At 44.9% G+C, this 26,538-nt stretch overlaps 1 protein-coding gene across 1 annotated transcript in view; it reads right to left on the reverse strand.

Moving 5' to 3' along the window:
* Positions 1 to 4,930: 4,930 nt before the first annotated feature.
* Positions 4,931 to 26,538, reverse strand: part of USP14 (ubiquitin specific peptidase 14) — a 119,337-nt gene continuing 97,729 nt past the window's right edge. The window contains exons 15-16 of the mRNA XM_069731167.1: positions 7,073 to 7,180; positions 4,931 to 5,629 (exon numbers count right to left, since the gene is read on the reverse strand). Of these exons, the coding sequence (XP_069587268.1) occupies positions 5,478 to 5,629; positions 7,073 to 7,180 (260 nt within the window). The 3' untranslated portion in view covers positions 4,931 to 5,477. The remainder of the gene's footprint in view (positions 5,630 to 7,072; positions 7,181 to 26,538) is intronic.

Raw genomic sequence — 26,538 nt, forward strand, 5'->3', positions numbered from 1 at the left:
TGATCCTGCCTTTATTGGCTGCTCAGCACCAGGTGTATTTAATCCAATTAACTACCTGGCTGATCGTGCCTGCACCACCTCCGTGCATGTAATCAATCAAAAACCTGGTTGATCCTGAATCTGCCACCGCTAGCGCAATGCTGCTGTATAAACAAAGCGTGCCCCTGGCACCACTTCCGGGGCGCGCTCTTAATCATTCACCTGGTTGATCCTGCCTCTGACCCAAGTGCCACCGCTGGGTTCTGCGCGCGCACCCTGCACTTACTTCCGGTGCGCGCTGCTCTGTCGCCCTCCAGCGTCCATGCACTTACCTTCTGGCGCGCATCCGGCCCTTACTTCCGGTGCGCGCCGAAGATTCCTGTCCTCCTGCCCCAGTGCCCTGCACAAACGTTCCGAGCGCTGCTGCCCAGCGATGTGCGCACGCGCGGCCGCCTCCTGGAATCATGGCGCCGGCCAGGCAGGAAACTCTGCAGTGTCCCCTCCGTCCGCCACGCTCACCTCCAGATCCATGCTGTCAGATACCGCTCCACACCTCTCCGCTTGTCTCAGGTACCGATCCAGGAAGGAAGGAGAGGGGGGAAGGGGAGGGGGTGGGCTGGGGGGACCATCTGCAGTGCTCAACAGGGATGGCATAAAACCTCCAAGGAGCCTTACCTAGCCTGGGCACCGATGTGTCTCACAGGCTGCATGGCCACCATAGTCAACAGGGAGGGAGCACCTTTGTGACCTCCGAGGACAATTGGCAGGTGGATTTTTTTTTTTTTTTTTGGTAAAAGGGAAGGCCTCCGAGGCTCCAACTTCACCCGGGCATTCGCCTCGCGGGCTGTGGCCATGCTTCGCTCAGGGGGGCATGGTATACATTGACCCCCGAGGCGACTACGGGTACCTGGTGACGGGTGCAGCAGACAGTGCCTGCCCAAATCCACCCGACCCAGATCCCGGCATCCTCTTCAATCTTCATCAGATGTCTTCCATCTTGAGGGTTCCCCGTCAAGGACAGGAAACCAACTGATGTGGAGAGAGGAGCCGCCCCTTTTATCTTGAAGGTTTCCTGTCCTTGATGGGCGGATCCCCTCTCTCGTGGTGCCGTCATGTATGATGGAAAAACATACCTTTATACCGCCCTGACCCAGAAGGGGCAGTGTACCTCGGGATGACGCCTGCCACTGCAGAGGGGGGAGAAGGGAGCATACCTGTGGCGAGTCCTGGTCCCTTTGCAGTGATGAGGATCTTATCAGGAGCCATCGGGTGGGAAAGGGTCGCTGGAATCCAGGATCCTCCTTCCTGCATAGTCTCCAGACGGTGCAGATGATGGCATCAACCCCTTACGATAATGCGAGAGGTCACCGCTGGTGACCACAGTCTTCCTCCCAGCCCTCTCCGAGGAGAAGGGGTGGTGAGGTGGGGAAAAAACAAAGGACCGGCCACTGGGAATCACCCTGAAACACCTGGAAAGGTGACAGGGGATTAGGTCCTGCCTGTGGGCCTGAGAGTGGGCGATGTGGGTGACACCACACTGCTCTCAGTCGCTTAAGTACGGGAAAAATAGTTACTTACCAATAACGGTATTTGTCTGAGCCAATGCCGGCACCATGGAGAGGGGATCCGCCCACCAAGGACTGGAAACCTACAGATAAAAAGGCAGTACATCTCTCAGTAGTTTACAGAGTATGATGGGAACTTAGATTAGTAACTATTTACTTAAGTATTAGCATAATTTTTACTAGTGTGTACACCCAAGTAAAGGGAGGGAATGTATGGGTGCCGTCATGGGCTCAGAGAAATTCCGTTATCGGTAAGTAACTATTTTTCTCTGTCCCCCATGACTGCACCACAGAGAGATTTGCAGAGACTGTACATTAGGGAGGGACCACCGCTTCCAGAACCCTTTTCCCAAAGGTAAGGTCTGAATAAGAGACAAGGTCCAACCAATAGTGCTTAAAGAATGTAGAGGGTGAAGACCAGGTAGCAGCTCTACATATCTGATCAATTGAAGCACCGGCCCTTTCCACCCAGGAGGCTGCTACTGCTCTCGTTGAGTGAGCTCTGATATTCCCCAGGACGGGCACCCCACTTGATGTATACGACAGGTTGATGGCGTCTCTGATCAATCTTGCTTGTGTGCTTTTGGAGGTTTTTTTCCCTTTCAGAGAACCCTGAAAACATACAAAAAGATCTATCCTCCCTACACTCCCTAGTGGCCTCTAGCTAATGAATCAGGCATCTCCTAACATCTAACGTGTGTAAGGTCTTTTCCTCCTTATTCTTGGGGTTAGGACAAAAGGAGTGAAGGGAAATCTCCTGTGATGTATGGAATCGAGAAGCTACTTTTGGGAGGTAGGCTGATCCAGGTCCGCCTCCTACAGGCACCAAGCTTAAACTTAAGGGCTTTGTGCCTGTCGGTCGGTGTGTACTGCTGAGGAGGAGCAGTTTTCCTTTGCCTAGTGTTAGCCTTCTAGCAGCAGCAGCATACACCTGATGGTTATCTGTGTCCTCCAATGAAGTGATAAAGAAACATGCAGCTGCAGGGACTTGGACATGTTACTCGAGCACGCCCAAGATACTCTGATTACACGTGATGAGCGAACATTCTCGGATATCTAGTCCCTATGTATTTTACCAAGACCAGTAACATATTTGGTTCAATGGGCTGTGAATCCTTTCTGGCTCCAAATCAGACGATAATCTAGTGTCATCCACCTTCAAATATTACTTTCAGGAAAACAATAAACGCAGCTATGTCTAACATTATGTGGGATGCCATGAAGGCTTAAGAGGGGTATTAACCCCTTCCCGACATGCGCCGTAAATATACTGCTCTGCGGGAGCTGCAATCCCGCAAACAGCAGTATATATACACAGCGCCACGATCGTGCAGCCTCAGGCTGAGCACCGCAGCTATCAGGTGTGGGTGTCAGCTCTATGTGAGAGCTGACACTCCGCAGCAACAGCCATGATAGGTGCTAGCACCAATTGAGGGCATTTAAAGGGAATATGTCACCCCAAAAATAGTATACGAGATAAGACCACCGGCATCAGGGGCTTATCTACAGCATTCTGTAATGCTGTAGATAAGCCCCGATGAAACCTGAAAGGTAAGAAAAACAGGCTATATTATACTCACCCAGGGGTGGTCCCGGTTCTGTCCAGTCTGATGGGCGTCGCGGTCCGGCGCCTCCTATCTTCATACGATGATGTCCTCTTCTTGTCTTCCTGCTGCAGCTCCGGCGTACTTTCTCTGCCCTGTTGAGGGAAGAGCAAAGTACTGCAGTGTGCAGGCGCCGGGAAAGGTCACAGAGGCCCGGCACTTCTGGCTGTGTTCTTGAGTTTGATTAAGTCAAACCTGGTTCTTTGCAGAGATGAAAGTTGTGCATTCAGCCCTACTGCACAGTTTGGCGACTTAGTTTGACCCCATATTCGTCATTCATTTTGTGCAAAATCTGTACAGCACTTTTATGAACATCAGATACTGACTTTTTCTTAATAATGTGATCAACTTTGGAGGAAGTTTTCTGTGGTCATCCACTTCTAGGTTTGTCAGCTGTTCTATAACCTTCCTTTTCTCTCTTTATTATGCGTGACACTTGAGTCAGCAGTTGAATTCTATAGTTACCTCTTTTTGGCTTTTGCCTGAATTCACAGAATAAGCTTCCTGACATATGGTGATAAATTTGGCTGTCTGCATTTTTCAACCGAAAAACACACACAAAAAAAATTACATTTCATGCAAAATTCAACTACACACGACAAAATATGCAAAACCTAAACGGGATAAAACAATATCAAAACACAATTTTCATCCTAACCATTTGCTTCTGGTTTACTAAAATCACCATGAAAATGGCATCACAACAACCAGACCGAAGTAATCACACTGAAAAAAAAAAAAAAAAAAAAAAAAGCTAAACTTTAGGTCGCTCCTGTATGCTACATCAAGTATACAGAACATCTCAATTCCTATTTCACATAGGACTCCGGATAAATCCTATTTGTTCTAGATGTAAAATAAATACTGCAAATTTACTACACATCATGTGGTCCTGTCCTAATCTAGAACTTATCTGGAAAGGGGTGTTGTAAATTAGAACGGGGGTTTATTCAATTCATACCGTCCCTACTCCTTTTGTGTGTATCTTGGGGTTTGTTGAGGACTTGACTACTGATGAATATGGTAAGCCAGCCATGTCTTGTATGTTATTCATGGCTAGGAAATTAATAGCTCAATATTGGTCCCTATAATCCCAGAGGTTATAAATTAAATCAACTTGTTACTGAATTTGAAAAGGGGCATTTATTTAAATAGGAATGTTATTTTAAATGTGAAAAGCTTTGGACCCCATGGGTTGATGGATCAGGGTTGGCATCAAGACAGTTACACAGATACAATCTAGGTCTTTTTTGAACATTTGGCCACTGCACTCCACTTTTCCAGCATACAAGTACTCATCTGTATTTAATCTTTGTCCTAATAAGTTAAAGGTAACCAAGCAAGTATGGTATCTTCTCCTTTATTGAACTTTGGTTCATCTTTTGCACTTTGATATGACCACTTACATTGTTTTGGTATCTGTTTTTTTTGGTCTGTAAACGTCCTTAAATTTGAAAATTTTCAATAAAAAATTTGACTTAAAGTAATGGCATATAATAAGATAAAAGCTATACTACCCTGGCAGAAACTGTGCCAAAACTTAACTCTCTGCAACTCACTATTCAAATTGTGCACTTAATTCTGCCTCCACAGGTCTGGCATACGTCACATCAAGAAGTTTCTTTTCATAAACTCTTTAAAGCACATACTAAATTGGCACATGCAATTTGAGAGGCTTTCATAGCACAAGTTGTGCCAGAATTGACTTATTTCTCATGCCCCTTTAAGTCTGATTCGTAATTAATTTTCTCTATGAGAGGGAGAAATAATAACCTAGAGACAGAAAGTGATAACAATTTTATTCTGAAGTCACCAAGATGCCAACATTGGTCTGGACCAGATAGTCAGATGAAGCTGGACACACGATTGTGGCCAGGTCTTAAGTTATGGGAAGCAGCACTGTTACAACGAGGCAACACATATCCTTCCTCCTTCCTAGCAGAACTGTCAGATAAGGCGATGGCAAGTACTGTGGTATAAACCATGCAATAGTAACAATGAATGATGAAGGTGTGCAATAAATATTGTCTGGTCATTAACGCGTACAAAAATGGTTTTAGCACCACCAGGCAGTGGCTGGACATTTAGTCATTTTAGAATTCCAATTTTTAAAATTACGTTAAGACAATAGGAAAAAGGAAGCTTAAGCTTTTTACAGCTTTCCGATATGGATCATCACAGTTTGTGCACCAAAGTGAATTGAACTTTACAATTCACGTCTTCCTCTAAGATTATTATTAAAAAAAAAAATCTGGGTCATGTGATTCTAAATCAAAGAACATTTATTTCACACCTAAAGAAAAAAAAATGACTAAAATGACAAATGTCATTATTGTTCGGCCTCTTCTTCCGTAGCTTCGATTCTCCTGGGTCCATATAGAAGAACGTATGCTATATGCCAGTCTCCTCCTCCTGACAACCTCAGTATGTCTTCTGGAGATACAATGCTCACTTTGTCATCATCAAACTTAATCCACTCATCTAAAAGGGAGAAAAGCACGAGAGAGCATGGGTGGGACAGCTCTGGCAACATACAGTGGCATTACAGAGGGCATCTACCATGTCATGACTTACATTAGTAGATCATATAAGGAAAAATCCTTAGATGAAATCATGCATAAAATGTGCCCTAACTTGTACAATATTTCCTATCACAGAGCAGAGGGTTAGAGGACTGCATAATCCATAGGACAGCATTGAAGAATACATTTAAAAGGGTTGTCACACCAAGTACATTTTACAATAGATCTTAGAATAAGATCTTCCACAATTGGTTGTATTAAAAAAAATATTCCTGTGCTGGGATAATTTTATAAATGTGCCCCTTTTATGTACTGTGTCCCCCGCACAGGAACATTTATTCATATATTGATTTTATTTTTTATAAACATTCAGTTGCTGAACCAATTTTTTTTCAAGCTACACTGATTAAAATGCACTTTTTTTGTGGGACAACATGTTAAGGCCCCGTCACACATAGCGACGCTTAAGCGATCCCGACAACGATACGACCTGTCAGGGATCGTTGCTGCGTCGCTATGTGGTCGCCTGTGAGATGTCAAACAATGAGATCTCCCCAACAACGCAGCAGCGATGCTGCGACCTGTAGCGACCTGTACAACGATGCTATTTCATGACGATTCAATGGGATGTCCTGTCAACGAGGTCGTTGGTAAGGTGTCAAACACAGCGATGTGTGCTACCCAGCGGGACCTCAACGATCAAAAAACGGTCCAAGCCATTCCGACACGACCAGCGATCTCACACCAGGGGCCTGGTCGCTGCTACGTGTCACACATAGCGAGATCGCTACTGAGGTCGCTGTTGCGTCACAAAACTTGTGACTCAGCAGCGATCTCGCCATGTGTGACGGGGGCTTTACTGTGGCTTCAGGAATTATCTAGGTCGCAAACAACTGACTAAGTTCAGATGTTTCATATTTTTGTGGGATTGCTCTGTAGTGCAGTATGACGCATGGCTTACAAAACCCTATGCATACAATGCAGTTTCTTTATGCTGCTGAATTAGGTTGTGGATTTGCTTGCAGGCTTTCCATAGTGCAATGCAAACTGTAAAATTAGTGGAAAAATTAGCATTCAAATGTAAAAGCTAAAAATTTCAGGGTTTTTTGGGTGTGTGTGGAGGGGGTGTTTGCAGCCAACACTAGGAGGAGCACACTCTTTGCATATAGATTTACACAGCTCCTATTTTCAGTAATATTGCCTTACTAGTGACTGTGGGAAGATAGCTTTTTTCTCATTTAGTCATCACTTTATTCTGCACTGACATTTTAAAAAGTCAGTGCAGCTGTGGGGGGAAGGGAGCTGGCTGTCAGACACAGCCAGACTCCCCTAGAAGATACACATGGATTATTACCATGTTTAACTTCTCGAACCTAACTGAACTCAACTGAAATGTATTTACCGTGTTTCCTCCTGACCCATGAGACGTAGTGTCCTGAAGAACTTGATCTTCCCTGATGAGTAAGAACTGCCTGCAGCTCATAATAACCACAATTGTTGGAACCAATATCTGGAAAACAGAAAGTCACAAACAAATTGAGAAATTTTAGAAATCAAGTACTAGAAAAAAAGCAAATTTGCAGCGTTAGATTTGAGTAAGGAATTCAGGGAAGAGAAGCCGACTAAATAAGGAATGTGAAATTTTTCTCTGTTTGAGTGAAAACCTTTTTAGGACCAGGTTACAACACATGAAACAGATAAATGTAGTTTTCATCCTGTGCACTTCTGTTTCTAATGTATGCAAAAGATCCCCATTGATGTATATGGGATCCATCAGCTTTTGAATGAAAAAGATCTACATTCACGAACAGTAAAATAATACACCCCAATTATATGTACGGTATATAGATTTAAGGTGTTGGGGCTTAATAATAGCACTGGAGGTGTGTTATTTTATCTGGTTGGGTGATTCGTTGAGAAACAGGGCTACAGTGCCTTGCAAAAGTATTCAGCTACCTGGAACTTTTCAACGTTTTCCCACATATCATGCTTCAAACTAAGATAACAAATGTAAATTTTTGGTGAAGAATCAACAACAAGTGGAACACAATTGTGAAGTTGAACGAAATTTATTAGTTATTTTAAATTTTAGTGGAAATTCAAAAAATGAAAATGGGGCGTGCAATATTATTCGGCCCCTTTAACTTAATACTTTGTTGCACCACCTTTTGCTGCGATTACAGCTACAAGTCGATTGGGGTATGTCTCCGTTTTGTTCTTGCCCATTCTTCCTTGGCAAACAGCTCGAGCTCAGTGAGGTTGGATGGAGATCGTTTGTGAACAGCAGTTTTCAGCTCTTTCCACAGATTCTCGATTGGATTGAGGTCAGGACTTTGACTTGGCCTTTCTAACACCTGGATACTTTTATCTGTGAACCATTCCATTGTAGATTTTGCTGTATGTTTGGGATCATTGTCTTGTTGGAAGACAAATCTCTGTCCCAGACTCAGGTCTTTTGCAGACTCCAACAGGTTTTCTTCAAGAATGGTCCTGTATTTGGCCCCATCCATCTTCCCATCAATTTTAACCATCTTCCCTGTCCCTGCTGAAGAAAAGCAGGCCCAAACCATGATGCTGCCACCACCACGCTTGAAAGTGGGGATGGTGTGTTCAGGGTGATGAGCTGTGTTGCCTTTACGCTAAACATATCGTTTGGCATTGTTGCCAAGAAGTTCGATTTTGGTTTCATCTGACCAGAGCACCTTCTTCCACACATTTGGTGTGTCTCCCAAGTGGCTTGTTGCAAACTTTAAACAACAATTTTTATGGATATCTTTGAGAAATGGCTTTGTTCTTGCCACTCTTCCATAAAGGCCAGAGTTGTGCAGTGTACGACTGATTGTTGTCCTATGGACAGACTGTGCCACCTCAGCTGTAGATCTCTCCAGTTCATCCAGAGTGATCATGGGCCTCTTGGCTGCATCTCTGATCAGTCTTCTCCTTGTTTGAGATGAAAGTTTAGAGGGACGGCCGGGTCTTGGTAGATTCGCAGTGGTATGATACTCCTTCCATTTCAATATGATCGCTTGCACAGTGCTCCTTGGGATGTTTAAAATTTTGGAAATCCTTTTGTATCCAAATCCGGCTTTAGGCTATGTGCACACGTTGCAGCTTTCCTGTGGATCCGCAGCGTTTTTTACCGTGAAGAAACGCTGCAGATCCGCAAGTGATTTACAGTACAATGTAAATCAAAGGAAAAAATAAAATGCTGTGCTAATGGTGCGGAAAACTCCGCGCTGAAAACACTGCGGGTTAAAAGAAGGAGCATGTCATTTATTTGTGCGGATCTGCAGCATTTCTGCACTCATTGACTTGCATTGAGTCGGGCACATCTGCAGCAAAACCGCAGATCTAAAAAAGATCTGCGGTTTTGCTGTGAGAAATGCTGCAGATCGGGAGGGGGAAGAGTGTATGGGCGGAGTGTGGGCGGTGCGTGGGCGGGGACTGTGTGCGGGAAAGATGTGCGTGTCTGTGTGCGGCGACCGCGAGGGTCTGTGGGGTTTCGCGGGGCTGCTGGGGGTATGCGGGGGGCTGTCGGGGGTCTGCGGCGGGCTGTGGGGGGTCTATGTGGGGCTGCTGGGGGTCTGCGGTGTGCTGTCGAGGGGTCTGCGGCGGGCTGTGGGGGGTCTATGTGGGGCTGCTGGGGGTCTGCGGTGGGCTGTCGAGGGGTCTATGTGGGGCTGCTGGGGGTCTGCGGTGGGCTGTCGAGGGGTCTGTGCCGGGCTGTCGAGGGGTCTGTGCCGGGCTGTCGAGGGGTCTGTGCCGGGCTCTCGGGGGTGTGACCGTATGCAGGCATCGGGCTATGCCTGATACAGTGACAGTGACACATTAGCCAATGATGGGACAGTAGTAGTCCCATCATCCGGCTAATGTGTTGAATTAAAAAAAAAAAAAAAACACGAACATACAACATATGACAGAAGATACCACATATGACAGAAGATACCACATATGACAGAACATACGACATATGACAGTAGTACATACAACATATGACAGTAGTACATACAACATATGACAGTAGTACATACAACATATGACAGTACAATATACAACACATGACAGTACAACATACAACCTATGACAGTACAACATACATACATTATAGACATACAATACATTCATACATTACATACAATACATATACGGATTTTTTTAATTCATCCACTTCAAGTGAAAAAATTCATTTATTTTCTCAAAATAAAATATATTTGTAAATTTTTTTAAAAAACAGTACAACGCGTTTCAGCTGCTATTTTTACAGTGCAGCCTTCATCAGGTAGTAAAAAAACAAAAAGAACAAACAATACAATAAGCACTATAAAATGATGTTACAACCTCCAAGTTCTCTTATTTATGAGGGTTCCTAGAAGGGATTAGCAGGGCGGGACCGGGGATCAGGTTCTCCTTTCCTGATGACTAACTACATGGTAGCCTCTAAAGAGACACATTTATCCTATATATATAAAAGAGCAGTTTAGTACTTCTATTCTATCCAAAATGAGCTTTTAGATACATGGTATTACACTGTTACGAACAAACACAACATTAAAAATATAGGTATATACACAATCATAAATATGATTCATTCCAATACCTCATCAATATATTTAAAAAAAATATATATAAAAAAAAAAAAGGGAATTCTCCCTTTTTTTTCTTTTTTTTCCCTTCCCCCTCTTTTCTTTTTTTTTTTTTCTCTTCTTTCTCTTTTTTTTTTTTTTTTTTTTTCTTTTCCTTCCCCCTTCCTTTTTGTGTTGTTGTATTGACACATGCGCGAACGACTGAGCTATTTATGACAAACCCTTACACATTCTCTACTACATCATTAAGTCCATTTGGATAAAGGCTTTGTAACCTATATATCCAATATGACTCCTTGCGGTTTAATAATTTGTTCCTGTTATTAGCCCCTTTTGGTATATGCTCCAGCGGTGTGACCGTAATGCAGAAGCATTTATTGTGCTTCAGCAGGAGATGACGGGACAGACTATGTTTAATCTGCCCGTTCTTTGCATTATAGCGGTGATTATTCATCCGGGCACTCAATTCCTGGGAAGTTCGTCCCACGTATTGGAGCCCGCATTTGCAAGTCACTACGTAGATGACAAAATCCGTTCTACATGTGAGTCTCTGCTTAATCTTAATTGTTTCCCCAGTAGTATTAGATTGAATACTCCGAGCTCCATGGTTAATGATCTTACAACATTTACATTTGTTTGAAGAGCATCTATATACTCCTGTGTTCATCTTCCCTCCATTCACATTGGTATTGTTTCCTATCATGTTTTTTATTTTTGGAACCTCTCTTAATTTACTCTGAGCTACAATATTTTTCACTGTCGCCCCTCTCCTAAAGGTTACTCCCGGTTCCCTTGGAAGCATTTTCCCAAGAATCACATCTTTTTTTAAAATATACCAATATTTTTTTAAAATTCTCCTTATCAATACATTCCCTTTATTATAAGTTGTTATAAAATTAAACTTCCAAAGATTTCTCTTATTCTCCTCATTGCTTGCTGGCCGTTCTTTCCCTCTAGTTTCCTCTGCATTACAATCTTTTCTCTTCCTACTTGGGAGACAATCCTCCTGTACTTTGTCCAAATTCTTTCTGTATGCTGCCTCGATTAAGTTTTTTGGATACTTCTTATCACTGAACCTTTTCTTCAGTATCGCTGATTGGGTCACATAATCTTTAGTGTTTGTACAGTTTTTTCGTATCCTTAAGAACTGGCTGAATGGTACATTAGTTTTCCATTTTTTATAATGCGCACTTCTAAAGTCCACGTAGCCATTCGTATCACAGCTTTTGAAGTGCGTTTTTGTTATAATTTTCCCCGCTTCATGCCCCAATTCCAGGTCCAGGTCCAGGACCTGGAATTGGGGCATGCAGCGGGGAAAATTATAACAAAAACGCACTTCAAAAGCTGTGATACGAATGGCTACGTGGACTTTAGAAGTGCGCATTATAAAAAATGGAAAACTAATGTACCATTCAGCCAGTTCTTAAGGATACGAAAAAACTGTACAAACACTAAAGATTATGTGACCCAATCAGCGATACTGAAGAAAAGGTTCAGTGATAAGAAGTATCCAAAAAACTTAATCGAGGCAGCATACAGAAAGAATTTGGACAAAGTACAGGAGGATTGTCTCCCAAGTAGGAAGAGAAAAGATTGTAATGCAGAGGAAACTAGAGGGAAAGAACGGCCAGCAAGCAATGAGGAGAATAAGAGAAATCTTTGGAAGTTTAATTTTATAACAACTTATAATAAAGGGAATGTATTGATAAGGAGAATTTTAAAAAAATATTGGTATATTTTAAAAAAAGATGTGATTCTTGGGAAAATGCTTCCAAGGGAACCGGGAGTAACCTTTAGGAGAGGGGCGACAGTGAAAAATATTGTAGCTCAGAGTAAATTAAGAGAGGTTCCAAAAATAAAAAACATGATAGGAAACAATACCAATGTGAATGGAGGGAAGATGAACACAGGAGTATATAGATGCTCTTCAAACAAATGTAAATGTTGTAAGATCATTAACCATGGAGCTCGGCGTATTCAATCTAATACTACTGGGGAAACAATTAAGATTAAGCAGAGACTCACATGTAGAACGGATTTTGTCATCTACGTAGTGACTTGCAAATGCGGGCTCCAATACGTGGGACGAACTTCCCAGGAATTGAGTGCCCGGATGAATAATCACCGCTATAATGCAAAGAACGGGCAGATTAAACATAGTCTGTCCCGTCATCTCCTGCTGAAGCACAATAAATGCTTCTGCATTACGGTCACACCGCTGGAGCATATACCAAAAGGGGCTAATAACAGGAACAAATTATTAAACCGCAAGGAGTCATATTGGATATATAGGTTACAAAGCCTTTATCCAAATGGACTTAATGATGTAGTAGAGAATGTGTAAGGGTTTGTCATAAATAGCTCAGTCGTTCGCGCATGTGTCAATACAACAACACAAAAAGGAAGGGGGAAGGAAAAGAAAAAAAAAAAAAAAAGAAGAGAAAGAAGAGGAAAAAAAAAGAAAAGAGGGGGAAGGGAAAAAAAAGAAAAAAAAAGGGAGAATTCCCTTTTTTTTTTTTTTTATATATTTTTTTTAAATATATTGATGAGGTATTGGAATGAATCATATTTATGATTGTGTATATACCTATATTTTTAATGTTGTGTTTGTTCGTAACAGTGTAATACCATGTATCTAAAAGCTCATTTTGGATAGAATAGAAGTACTAAACTGCTCTTTTATATATATAGGATAAATGTGTCTCTTTAGATGCTACCATGTAGTTAGTCATCAGGAAAGGAGAACCTGATCCCCGGTCCCGCCCTGCTAATCCCTTCTAGGAACCCTCATAAATAAGAGAACTTGGAGGTTGTAACATCATTTTATAGTGCTTATTGTATTGTTTGTTCTTTTTGTTTTTTTACTACCTGATGAAGGCTGCACTGTAAAAATAGCAGCCGAAACGCGTTGTACTGTTTTTTAAAAAAAAATTTACAAATATATTTTATTTTGAGAAAATAAATGAATTTTTTAACATTTTTCACTTGAAGTGGATGAATTAAAAAAAACCGTAGGTGCTTAGCGCCACATTTACTTGGAGTTTTTTTTTTTTTTTTTCTCTTTGAAATTGCCACCTATGTGGATCTGAAGCAGGATCAACACATAGTTCTCCAAAGTGAGCTGCACACCTTATTGGATTATACAACATACGAAGAAGAGTTGCCTAAAGAATTGATTCCTTGAGAATCTCAACGTGCATTTCTTACCGATAGAAGGTGAGCATAACTACAAATAAAAGAAATGTTTTTAACTTGTTGGTAAAAACGTATTACGCTCAGAGGAAGCGCCGCACTTGTCTCTTTTTTTTTTTTTTTTTCCCTCTTTCCCTAAACCAGGGTATTTCTAAATACAATACATATAACAGATTACATACTCACCATCATTTGTCACTTTGTTCCCCGAAGCCAGTGTCACCTGTAAAAAATATTAAAATAAACGATATACTCCCTGATCCGCAGAATTCCACGAGTGTCCCACGACGATCTCCCGTGGAGAGCAGCAGCATCAGCTGATGCGACCGCTCTCTAGGGGCTCCAGGAATACAATGACGGAGGCAGGTATCCTTCCGCACTGTCCTCCGTCCCTAGTCTCACTTTTGGCATTGCTGTGTGAGAAAGTTCCCACGCAGCAAATGCCATAAAGTGAGACCATGAACTGAGGTAACCTCAGTGATACACTGCAGGAGCCATTGTCTCCTGTCAGTGTGTCACTGAGGGTCCTATAGAGCAGTGACATCACCCGATAATTGGACTTAATTGGACAGGGAGTATACTATTTTACATTTTTTGCAGGCGCTGAAGTATGGTAAGTATGGTTAATTTAAGAATAATAAAATACTTTTTTCTGGCTGTGTCTTTATATATATTTTTTAACTCTCACTACTCTAGGATTAATAATGGATAGACGTCTTATTGACGCCTCTCCATTAACCCCTTATTACCCCATATCCCACAGCTACACGGGAGTGGAAAGAGAGGGGCTAAGTGCCGGAATTGGCGCCATTTCTGGGGTGGCTGCGGACTGGTATTTGTAACCGGGGGGGGTTAGTTGGGGGACCAATATCCATGGCCCCTCTCTAGGCTATGAATGTCAGCCCGCAGCTGTCTGCGTAGCCTTTCTGGCTATAAAATATAGGGGGACCCCACGTCATTTTTTTGGGGGGGTCCCCCTATTTTAATAGCCAGTAAAGGCTACGCAGACAGCTGCGGGCTGATATTCATAGCCTGGGAGAGGCCATGGATATTACCCCCTTCCCAGGCTACAAATATTGGCCCCCGACTTTCCCCCTCTGGGGCAGAAAATTGCGCGGGAGCCCATGCCGTTTTTTTCCCTGGTTTTTTTAATGTTCATTAATTAACATTGGCCTATCTATGGATATACCTATAGATATATCTATAGATACATAGATGTTTCTATCCATATATCTATATGGCTAATTTCACACATCAGGTTTTTGCAGTCAGTCACAATCCGGCGAGTTTTGAAAAACAACGATCCGTTTTTTCTCATTGAGTTGTATTAGCGCCGGACTGCGCCTGATGGCCCCATGTTTCCTCCATTCTTTTGCCGGATCCGTCAAAAAAGCTGTTTCTGCCGGACGGAAAACACATACAGAGGAACGGTTTTTCTGTCCGGCGAAAAAATGCACAGCTACGGATCCGGCGAAAAACGTATGAAACCGAGATGTTAAATGATGAATCTGCCTCCAAATCCATTTTATCATGCATGTTTCCATTCAAATCATGCACATTTTCCGTTCGCTCTCTTTTTTGAAATAAAAAAAAAACAACAAAAAACGGATCAGTTGCATCAGTTTTTCACTATTTGCAAAGGATCCTTTTGTCCAAAAGTTCGACGGATCCTGCCTGACGGAAACAAACTGATGTGTGAAAGTAACCTTAGGCTTCTTTCACACTTGCGTCGGTACGGGGCCGTCGGAAAGCATCGGCCCGACGTACGTTGTGCAAATTCGGCACAACGTTGGCAGCAGATGCAGTTTTTAAACGCATCCGCTGCCCATTCTAAAGTCCCGGGGAGGCGAGGGCAGTGTTCCGGCTGCACATGCGCGGTAGGAAATGGCGGACACGACGTAAGAAAAAACATTACATTGGAACGTTTTTTCGTGCCGGCGGTCCGCCACCACACGACGCATCCAGTGCACGACGGACGCAACGTATGGCCATACGTCGCGATCCGTCGGCAATACAAGTCTATGGAGAAAAAAGGCATCCTGCGGGCACATTTGCAGGATCCGGTTTTTCCCCAAAACGACGCATTGTGACGGATTCCAAACGGTGCAAGTGTGAAAGTAGCCTTAGGCAACTTTCACACTTGCGTCATTTTAGATCCGTCGCAATGCGTCGTTTGGGGAAAAAACGGATCCTGCAAATGTACCCGCAGGATGCGTTTTTTCCCCATAAGGGAAAAAACGCAGCAAAACCGCACCTGCGTTTTCTGGCAAGAGAAGGAAGAATCTGCAGCAGAAATTCCTAAGGCTAATCCGCAACGTGTGCACATACCCTTAAACTTCTCCACAACAGTATCACGGACCTGCCTGTTGTGTTCCTTGGTCTTCATGAAGCTCTCTGTGCTTCAAACAGAACCCTGAGACTATCACAGAGCAGAAGCATTTATACGAAGACTTGATTACACACAGGTGGATTATATTTATCATCATTAGGCATTTAGGACAACATTGGATGATTCAGAGATCCAAAATTAACTTCTGGAGTGAGTTTGCTGCACTGAAAGTAAAGGGGCCGAATAATATTGCATGCCCCACTTTTCAGTTTTTGAATTTCCATTTTTAAAATAACCAATAAATTTCGTTCAACTTCACAATTGTGTTCCACTTGTTGATTCTTCACCCAAAATTTACATTTGCCATCTATGTTTGAAGCATGATATGTGGGAAAAGGGTGAAAAGTTGCAGGGAGCCGAATACTTTCACAAGGCACTGTATATAGGGATCAAAAGGGTGAGCCTATGTGGAGCAGATCACCTTTAGATTAGGGAGCCAACCTCTATAATAATAATTTTATTTCTATAGCGCCAAAATATTCCACAGCACTTTACATTTAAGAATGGACTTGTACAGACAATAGATATTAAGCATAACAAACACATAGATCAACAGATACCAAGAGGAATGAGGGCCCTGCTCGCAAGCTTACAATCTATGAGGAAATAGGGGAGACACGAAAGGTGGATGGCAAAAATTGCTTTCGTTGTTCGAACCAGCCATAAGGTAAGAAATCGGGTGTTCATGTAATGCTGCATGAACCGGTAATCAGCCAGAATACCTAAAAGTACATTAAATGGCTACTAAATGCATAAGGCGTTCGAGAGCATGAAGCAAGGAACCTGGTTATGGTAAAAATGTTGAATGGGCAACACAGGGATAGTTAGATTAATGTGTTGAGGTGGTAGGCCAGTCTGAAGAAATGCGTTTTTAGTGCATGCTTAAAACTGGGGGTATTGGGGATTAATCAAATTAACCTAGGTAGTGCATTCCAAAAAAATTGGCGCAGCATGTGAAAAGTCTTGGAGACGGGAGTGGGAGGTTCTGATTATTGAGGATGTTAACCTCAGGTCATTAGCAGAATGGAGGGCACGGGTAGGGTGGTAGACAGACGAGGGAGCAGATGTAGGGTGGTGCTGAGCCGTGGAGTGGTGCTGAGACTAGGCACATCAACTCTGCGAACCACGCACGGCATGGCCAATCGGGAGCAACCAGGATCACTGGGACTGCTTCCGCCTTGATCTTCCTGATTACTCTGGGGAGTAACGGCAGAGAGGGAAAAATGTATGGAAGGCAGAATTGGCGCCACGAAAGAACCAGAGCATCCACTCCGATTGCTCTTGGATCGCGAGACCTCGCTATAAACTGGGAAACCTTGGCATGCAGTCTGGACGCCATGAGATCCACATCTGGGGTCCTCCAGCAAAGACAGATCTGGTTGAAGCTCCCACTCCCTTGAGGTGAAACCCTGACGGCTGAGGAAGTCCGCCGTCCAGTTTTCCACTCCTGGAATGTGCATCGCTGAGATCACCGAGTCGTTGTTCTCTGCCCATCAAAGGATGTGAGTTACCTCGGACACGGCCGCCCTGCTGTAGGTACTCCCTTGACGATTGATGTATGCCACAGCCATGGCGTTGTCTGATTGAATATGGATGGGGCGTCCCACTAGAAGATGATGGAACTGTTGCAGGGCCAGACAAATAGCACGGATCTCCATAACGTTGATCGGTAGCTTCAATTTGTGAACTGACCTGCGGCTTTGAGCAGGGTGATGGCGGAAGACTGCTTCCCATCCTGAAAGACTGGCATCGGTAGTCACCACCGGCCATTTAACAAGTAGGAAACACTTTGCCTGGTTGAGGGAAGAGTTCAGCGTCCACCACCTGAGAGCCTGTCTGACTTGCAGGCACAAGTGCCACCTGCAGTCGAGAGAGAAAGGGTTTCTGTCAGAAAACTGCCAGAAGGGCATGTTGTAGGGGACGAAGGTGCAGTTGGGCAAAAGGGACCGCTTCCATTGCAGCCACCATCTTTCCTAGTACCCTCATTGCAAACCGGACGGAGTGAGGGGAAGACTAAAAGCGCTCGGGTTACTTGTTGAAGGGCTAAAACCTTGTCTCGGGGATTGATAATTCTCCCTCTAGACGAGTCCAGGGGCATTCCTAGAAAGGAAATCCGTTGGGCTGGGACAGAAGAGGATTTGCTTAAGTTTATCAGCCAGCCCAGGCGAGAAAGGCTATCGCAAGTGATGCAAACGGACTACACGCAGTCATGGAAACACGGACCCCTGATCAACAGGTCGTCCACATAGGGCAGAACGATCACGCCTCGAGAGTGCAGAATGGACATGACAGCCGCCATGACCTTTGTGAACACACTGGGGGTTGTAGCGAGGCCGAGGGGCAAGGCCGTGAATTGAAAATGCTGGTTGCGAACGGCGAAGCGCAGGAATCTCTGATGGGGGGGGAGGGGGGTCTTATGGAAGGGAAAAAAAAATATAAAAAATCGGAATGTGTAAGCGTGTCGGATGTCGAAGGCCAAGAATTCTCCCTCTTCCAGGGAAGTGATAACTGAGTGCAGAGATTCCATGCGGAAATGATGGACCTTGACAAACTTGTTTAGAAGTTTGAGGTCTAGTATGGGTCTTACCTTTCTATCCTTCTTTGGGACTACGTAAAGGTTCAAATAGAAACCCTGCAACCTTTCACTTTCTTGGACAGAGACAATGTGACGTCATCGTGACGCAATGAGTCTATGGCCCGGGAGAAGAGGGAGGACGGGAAGGAAAGAAACATGAAGCAGGGTGCATAGCCAAGTCGATATTGTATCTGGACTTCACCAGATCTCTGACCCACTCGTCGGAGACGACGGAAAGCCAGACCTGATGAAAGAAGTAGGTGGCCACCTACCCTGCCGGTGTCGACCGGATAGCGCTGGTAGTCAGCGTGAGGAAAATCCCTGAGACCTAGGACCTTTAGGTCTCGACTGCTTGGGTCGGAACTTCCAGTGCTGGTTAGGTCTGTACAAGACCTGAGCTCCTCCATCCCTTTTTGGCAAGCGTCTTGAACCGGACGAAGTAGTGGTAGTGGCTTAGCATGGAGTGGAGCAAAAGGAACGGAAACATTTGTTGCTGTCTCCGAAAGGGATGCCCAAGTCTTTGTTCGGGAAGGAATTTACTCTTTCCTCTCATGTCATTGGAAATAAGCTGATCCAGCTTTTCTCCAAATAAGCGACCAGTTTGCTAAGGAAAGGAGGTGAGACACTTTTGATGCAGAGTCCACCTTCCACTCTCAGAGCCATAATGTCCTTCTGATAGTGATGGCATTGGCTGCTGACTGAGCAGCACAACTGGCCGCATCCAAGGATGCATGTACCAGGTAATCCCCTGCCCGGGCAATTTGGTTTGCAAGGTGTGTTGCCTCTGGAGGAAGGTTACTGCTCTGAAGTGAAGTAGCTAAGGTCTCTGACCAGAAAACCATTGCCTTAGCTACCCATGCTGCAAAGGATGGATAGTGAGCCAAGCCTGAGGCCTCAAAGACCGAGCGAGCCAAACTTTGACGGTCTGTGGCATTTTTGATGGATGAGCCATCCGGCACTGACAGGACAGTTATGGACGCTAGGCGGGATACTGGGTGTAACAACCCTGCTGGCATCACTGCATGGCCTCCCATCCCCCACCTGCATTACACTCAAACTCACTTACTTCTCTGGGCCTTGTGGTGACTTCTCTCTGCTGCCAGCTCCATGCTGTGTGCCTCATGTCTGCTGTTTGCTCTGTGAATGCTCTGGCTGTGTGCATAGGGGGGCGGCGCCAGCAACTCCTGTTTCTTATAGAGACTGTGTGCACCTTGCTAAGGTGTCCCTGGCCAATCGCCATGAGGCTTCCTTTATTAAGACATCCCCACCCTTTGGTGGGGGCCTGTGCTGTTATGGCTGGCAATCAGGCAACACAGCGTGCAGTAATCAGCGCACATACAGAGATCTGGCAATAACCCAAAACAATAGGACGAGCTCTGAGACGTGGAATCTCTGTAGACTGCAGTACCTGATCTATCCTCACACAACTGGAAGCAGCAGTGGATTGCGCCTATCAACTACCTATGCAACTCGGCACTGCCTGAGGAGCTGACTAGCCTGAAGATAGAAATACAAGCCTGACTTACCTCAGAGAAATACCCCAAAGGAATAGGCAGCCCCCACATATAATGACTGTTAGCAAGATGAAAAGACAAACGTAGGAATGAAATAGATTCAGCAAAGTGAGGCCCGATATTCTAGACAGAGCGAGGATAGCAAAGAGAACTATGCAGTCTACAAAAAACCCTAAAACGAAAACCACGCAAGGGGGCAAAAAGACCCACCGTGCCGAACTAACAGCACGGCGGTGCACCCCTTTGCTTCTCAGAGCTTCCAGCAAAAGATAATAACAAGCTGGACAGAAAAAACAGAAAACAAACTAGAAGCACTTATCTAGCAGAGCAGCAGGCCCAAGGAAAGATGCAGTAGCTCAGATCCAACACTGGAACATTGACAAGGAGCAAGGAAGACAGACTCAGGTGGAGCTAAATAGCAAGGCAGCCAACGAGCTCACCAAAACACCTGAGGGAGGAAGCCCAGAGACTGCAATACCACTTGTGACCACAGAAGTGAACTCAGCCACAGAATTCACAACAGTACCCCCCCCTTGAGGAGGGGTCACCGAACCCTCACCAGAACCCCCAGGCCGACCAGGATGAGCCACATGAAAGGCACGAACAAGATCTGGGGCATGGACATCAGAGGCAAAAACCCAGGAATTATCTTCCTGAGCATAACCCTTCCATTTGACCAGATACTGGAGTTTCCGTCTAGAGACACGAGAATCCAAAATCTTCTCCACAATATACTCCAATTCCCCCTCCACCAAAACAGGGGCAGGAGGCTCCACAGATGGAACCATAGGTGCCACGTATCTCCTCAACAACGACCTATGGAATACATTATGTATGGAAAAGGAGTCTGGGAGGGTCAGACGAAAAGACACCGGATTGAGAATCTCAGAAATCCTATACGGACCAATAAAACGAGGTTTAAATTTAGGAGAGGAAACCTTCATAGGTATATGACGAGAAGATAACCAAACCAGATCCCCAACACGAAGTCGAGGTCCCACACGGCGTCTGCGATTAGCGAAAAGCTGAGCCTTCTCCTGGGACAAGGTCAAATTGTCCACTACCTGAGTCCAGATCTGCTGCAACCTGTCCACCACATAATCCACACCAGGACAGTCCGAAGACTCAACCTGTCCTGAAGAGAAACGAGGATGGAACCCAGAATTGCAGAAAAATGGAGAGACCAAGGTAGCCGAGCTGGCCCGATTATTAAGGGCGAACTCAGCCAACGGCAAAAATGACACCCAATCATCCTGGTCAGCGGAAACAAAACATCTCAGATATGTTTCCAAGGTCTGATTGGTTCGTTCGGTCTGGCCATTAGTCTGAGGATGGAAGGCCGAGGAAAAAGATAGGTCAATGCCCATCCTACCACAAAAGGCTCGCCAGAACCTCGAGACAAACTGGGAACCTCTGTCAGAAACAATATTCTCAGGAATGCCATGTAAACGAACCACATGCTGGAAGAACAAAGGCACCAAATCAGAGGAGGAAGGCAATTTAACCAAGGGCACCAGATGGACCATTTTAGAAAAGCGATCACAGACCACCCAAATGACAGACATCTTTTGAGAAACGGGAAGGTCAGAAATGAAATCCATCGAAATATGTGTCCAAGGCCTCTTCGGGACCGGCAAGGGCAAAAGCAACCCACTGGCACGTGAACAGCAGGGCTTAGCCCTAGCACAAATTCCACAGGACTGCACAAAAGCACGCACATCCCGTGACAGAGATGGCCACCAGAAGGATCTAGCAACCAGCTCCCTGGTACCAAAGATTCCTGGATGACCGGCCAGCACCGAACAATGAAGTTCAGAGATAACTTTACTAGTCCACCTATCAGGGACGAACAGTTTCTCGGCCGGACAACGATCAGGTTTATTAGCCTGAAATTTCTGCAACACTCTCCGCAAATCAGGGGAGATGGCAGACACAATGACTCCTTCCTTGAGGATACTCGCCGGCTCAGATAACCCCGGAGAGTCGGGCACAAAACTCCTAGACAGAGCATCCGCCTTCACATTTTTAGAGCCCGGAAGGTATGAAATCACAAAATCAAAACGAGCAAAAAATAACGACCAACGGGCCTGTCTAGGATTCAAGCGCTTGGCAGACTCAAGATAAGTAAGGTTCTTATGATCAGTCAAAACCACCACGCGATGCTTAGCACCCTCAAGCCAATGACGCCACTCCTCGAATGCCCACTTCATGGCCAGCAACTCTCGGTTGCCCACATCATAATTACGCTCAGCAGCAGAAAATTTCCTGGAAAAGAAAGCACATGGTTTGAACACTGAGCAACCAGAACCTCTCTGTGACAAAACCGCCCCTGCACCAATCTCAGAAGCATCAACCTCGACCTGGAACGGAAGAGAAACATCAGGTTGACACAACACAGGGGCACAGCAAAAACGACGCTTCAACTCCTGAAAAGCTTCCACGGCAGCAGAAGACCAATTAACCAAATCAGCACCCTTCTTGGTCAAATCGGTCAATGGTCTGGCAATGCTAGAAAAATTACAGATGAAGCGACGATAAAAATTAGCAAAGCCCAGGAATTTCTGCAAACTTTTTAGAGATGTCGGCTGAGTCCAATCCTGGATGGCCTGAACCTTAACCGGATCCATCTCGATAGTAGAAGGGGAAAAGATGAACCCCAAAAATGAAACTTTCTGCACACCGAAGAGACACTTTGATCCCTTCACGAACAAGGAATTAGCACGCAGTACCTGGAAAACCATTCTGACTTGCTTCACATGAGACTCCCAATCATCTGAGAAGATCAAAATGTCATCCAAGTAAACAATCAAGAATTTATCCAGATACTCACGGAAAATGTCATGCATAAAAGACTGAAAAACAGATGGAGCATTGGCAAGTCCGAACGGCATCACCAGATACTCAAAATGACCCTCGGGCGTATTAAATGCCGTTTTCCATTCATCTCCCTGCCTGATTCTCACCAGATTATACGCACCACGAAGATCAATCTTAGTAAACCAACTAGCCCCCTTAATCCGAGCAAACAAGTCAGAAATCAATGGCAAGGGATACTGAAACTTAACAGTGATCTTATTAAGAAGGCGGTAATCAATACACGGTCTTAGCGAACCATCCTTCTTGGCTACAAAAAAGAACCCTGCTCCCAATGGTGACGACGATGGGCGAATATGTCCCTTCTCCAGGGACTCCTTCACATAACTGCGCATAGCGGTGTGTTCAGGTACGGACAAATTAAATAAACGACCCTTAGGGAATTTACTACCAGGAATCAAATCGATAGCACAATCACAATTCCTATGCGGAGGAAGGGCATCAGACTTGGACTCTTCAAATACATCCTGAAAGTCCGACAAGAACTCTGGAATGTCAGAAGGAATGGATGACGAAATAGACAAAAATGGAACATCACCATGTACTCCCTGACAACCCCAGCTGGTTACCGACATAGAGTTCCAATCCAATACTGGATTATGGGTTTGTAGCCATGGCAACCCCAACACGACCACATCATGCAAATTATGCAGTACCAAAAAGCGAATAACTTCCTGATGTGCAGGAGCCATGCACATGGTCAGCTGGGCCCAGTACTGAGGCTTATTCTTGGCCAGAGGTGTAGCATCAATTCCTCTCAACGGAATAGGACACCGCAAAGGCTCCAAGAAAAATCCACAACGTTTAGCATAATCCAAATCCATCAGATTCAGGGCAGCGCCTGAATCCACAAACGCCATGACAGAATATGATGACAAAGAGCACATTAAGGTAATGGACAAAAGGAATTTGGACTGTACAGTACCAATAACGGCAGAGCTATCGAACCGCCTAGTGCGTTTAGGACAATTAGAAATAGCATGAGTAGAATCACCACAATAGAAACACAGTCTGTTCAGACGTCTGTGTTCGTGCCGTTCTACTTTAGTCATAGTCCTGTCGCACTGCATAGGCTCAGGCTTACTCTCAGACAATACCGCCAGATGGTGCACAGATTTACGCTCGCGCAAGCGACGACCGATCTGAATGGCCAAGGACATAGACTCATTCAAACCAGCAGGCATAGGAAATCCCACCATTACATCCTTAAGAGCTTCAGAGAGACCCTTTCTGAACAAAGCCGCTAGTGCAGATTCATTCCACAGAGTGAGTACTGACCATTTTCTAAATTTCTGACAATATACTTCTACATCATCCTGACCCTGGCATAAAGCCAGCAGATTTTTCTCAGCTTGATCCACTGAATTAGGCTCATCGTAAAGCAATCCCAGCGCCTGGAAAAATGCATCAACATTACTCAATGCAGAATCTCCTGGTGCAAGAGAAAACGCCCAGTCCTGTGGGTCGCCGCGCAAAAAAGAAATAATAATCAAAACCTGTTGAATAGGATTACCAGAAGAATGAGGTTTCAAGGCCAAAAATAGCTTACAATTATTTCTGAAGCTCAGGAACTTAGTTCTGTCACCAAAAAACAAATCAGGAATCGGAATTCTTGGTTCTAGCATCGATTTCTGATCAATAGTATCTTGAATCTTTTGTACATTTACAACGAGATTATCCATTGAGGAGCACAGAGCCTGAATATCCATGTCCACAGCTGTGTCCTGAAGCACTCTAATGTCTAGGGGAAAAAAAAGACTGAAGACAGAGCTAAGAAAAAAAAATGATGTCAGGATTTCTTTTTTCCCTCTATTGGAAATCATTGAAGGGCTCCTTGTACTGTTATGGCTGGCAATCAGGCAACACAGCGTGCAGTAATCAGCGCACATACAGAGATCTGGCAATAACCCAAAACAATAGGACGAGCTCTGAGACGTGGAATCTCTGTAGACTGCAGTACCTGATCTATCCTCACACAACTGGAAGCAGCAGTGGATTGCGCCTATCAACTACCTATGCAACTCGGCACTGCCTGAGGAGCTGACTAGCCTGAAGATAGAAATACAAGCCTGACTTACCTCAGAGAAATACCCCAAAGGAATAGGCAGCCCCCACATATAATGACTGTTAGCAAGATGAAAAGACAAACGTAGGAATGAAATAGATTCAGCAAAGTGAGGCCCGATATTCTAGACAGAGCGAGGATAGCAAAGAGAACTATGCAGTCTACAAAAAACCCTAAAACGAAAACCACGCAAAGGGGCAAAAAGACCCACCGTGCCGAACTAACAGCACGGCGGTGCACCCCTTTGCTTCTCAGAGCTTCCAGCAAAAGATAATAACAAGCTGGACAGAAAAAACAGAAAACAAACTAGAAGCACTTATCTAGCAGAGCAGCAGGCCCAAGGAAAGATGCAGTAGCTCAGATCCAACACTGGAACATTGACAAGGAGCAAGGAAGACAGACTCAGGTGGAGCTAAATAGCAAGGCAGCCAACGAGCTCACCAAAACACCTGAGGGAGGAAGCCCAGAGACTGCAATACCACTTGTGACCACAGAAGTGAACTCAGCCACAGAATTCACAACACTGTGCAACTTACTCCTTCAGTCAGTTCTTAGCTTTTGAAGTGCCAGGCCATGTCTCTGACGCTTGCGGTCCGCCACCCAGGGGGGCATTGTTCCCTGGTCTGCTTCCTGTGTAGCCACCCAGTGGGGCTTAGTACCCTGGCCTATGTCCGCCACCCAGAGGGGCGTCGTACCCTGGCTTGTGTCCATGTCTCTGTGCCTTGTCTCGTTCCTGACTCTGTCTTAGTCTAGTCCTGTTCCTGTGTTCATTTATATCCCAGTCTTGATTTCCTTTCCTTGCTGTGCATTCTCTGTGTCTTGCTTTGCTCCGCTTTTGGCTCCGCTCTCTGCGACCTTGCTTTGCTCCTTGCTCTACATTCTGTTACCTTGAAGAAAGGAAAAGGGAATATCCAGCACGTCCATCCAGTGTAAGTAAAATATCCAAAATTTATTGAAGCATTTTAAAAAACAATATTAAAAAAGAGAGAGAGAGACCCTCTCTGCCTTAGGCAGAGAGGGTCTCTCTCTCTCTTTTTTAATATTGTTTTTTTAAAATGCTTCAATAAATTTTGGATATTTTACTTACACTGGATGGACGTGCTGGATATTCCCTTTTCCTTTCTTCTACTTCAGCTGAAATCACCAGCAGGTACGGCACCCACCAGCTACATTCATTTGCAACGGCTTACAGATGCATGTCTCGGCGTGTCAAGCTCCTAACCTTCCCTCTCCCCCCTCTTCCTTTTCTTGAATATTCTGTTACCTTGCGCTGCACTCTGTGGCTTTGCTCTCAGCTCTGCACTCTGTGGCTTTTCTCTGTGGCTCCGCTCCTTGTGGTTCTACCTGGCTCTGCTCTTTGCAGTTCTACTTCTCCTGCTCTTGGCTCCGCCTCCTGCGTTTCTGCACTTGGCTCCGCCTCCAGCTCTTGGCTCCGCCTCCTGCATTTCTGCACTTGGCTCCACCTCCAGCTCTTGGCTCCGCCTCCGACATCTGTTATTGGCTCTAGCTCCTGCGCTTTTGCTCTGCATCCGCTCTTGCGGTCTTCCTCTACCTTTTCTTAATTCCTCCTGTCTGAACAGGTTCTTACCTGTTTACATACCTGTCTGCAGACCGGTCCCTACCGGTTTTTCCAGTGTACCTGCCTGCCTACCAGAGAGCCAGCCGCGTCTCTGTTG

This window comes from Ranitomeya imitator, chromosome 6 (assembly GCF_032444005.1).
Source record: "Ranitomeya imitator isolate aRanImi1 chromosome 6, aRanImi1.pri, whole genome shotgun sequence".
Taxonomy (NCBI): domain Eukaryota; kingdom Metazoa; phylum Chordata; class Amphibia; order Anura; family Dendrobatidae; genus Ranitomeya; species Ranitomeya imitator.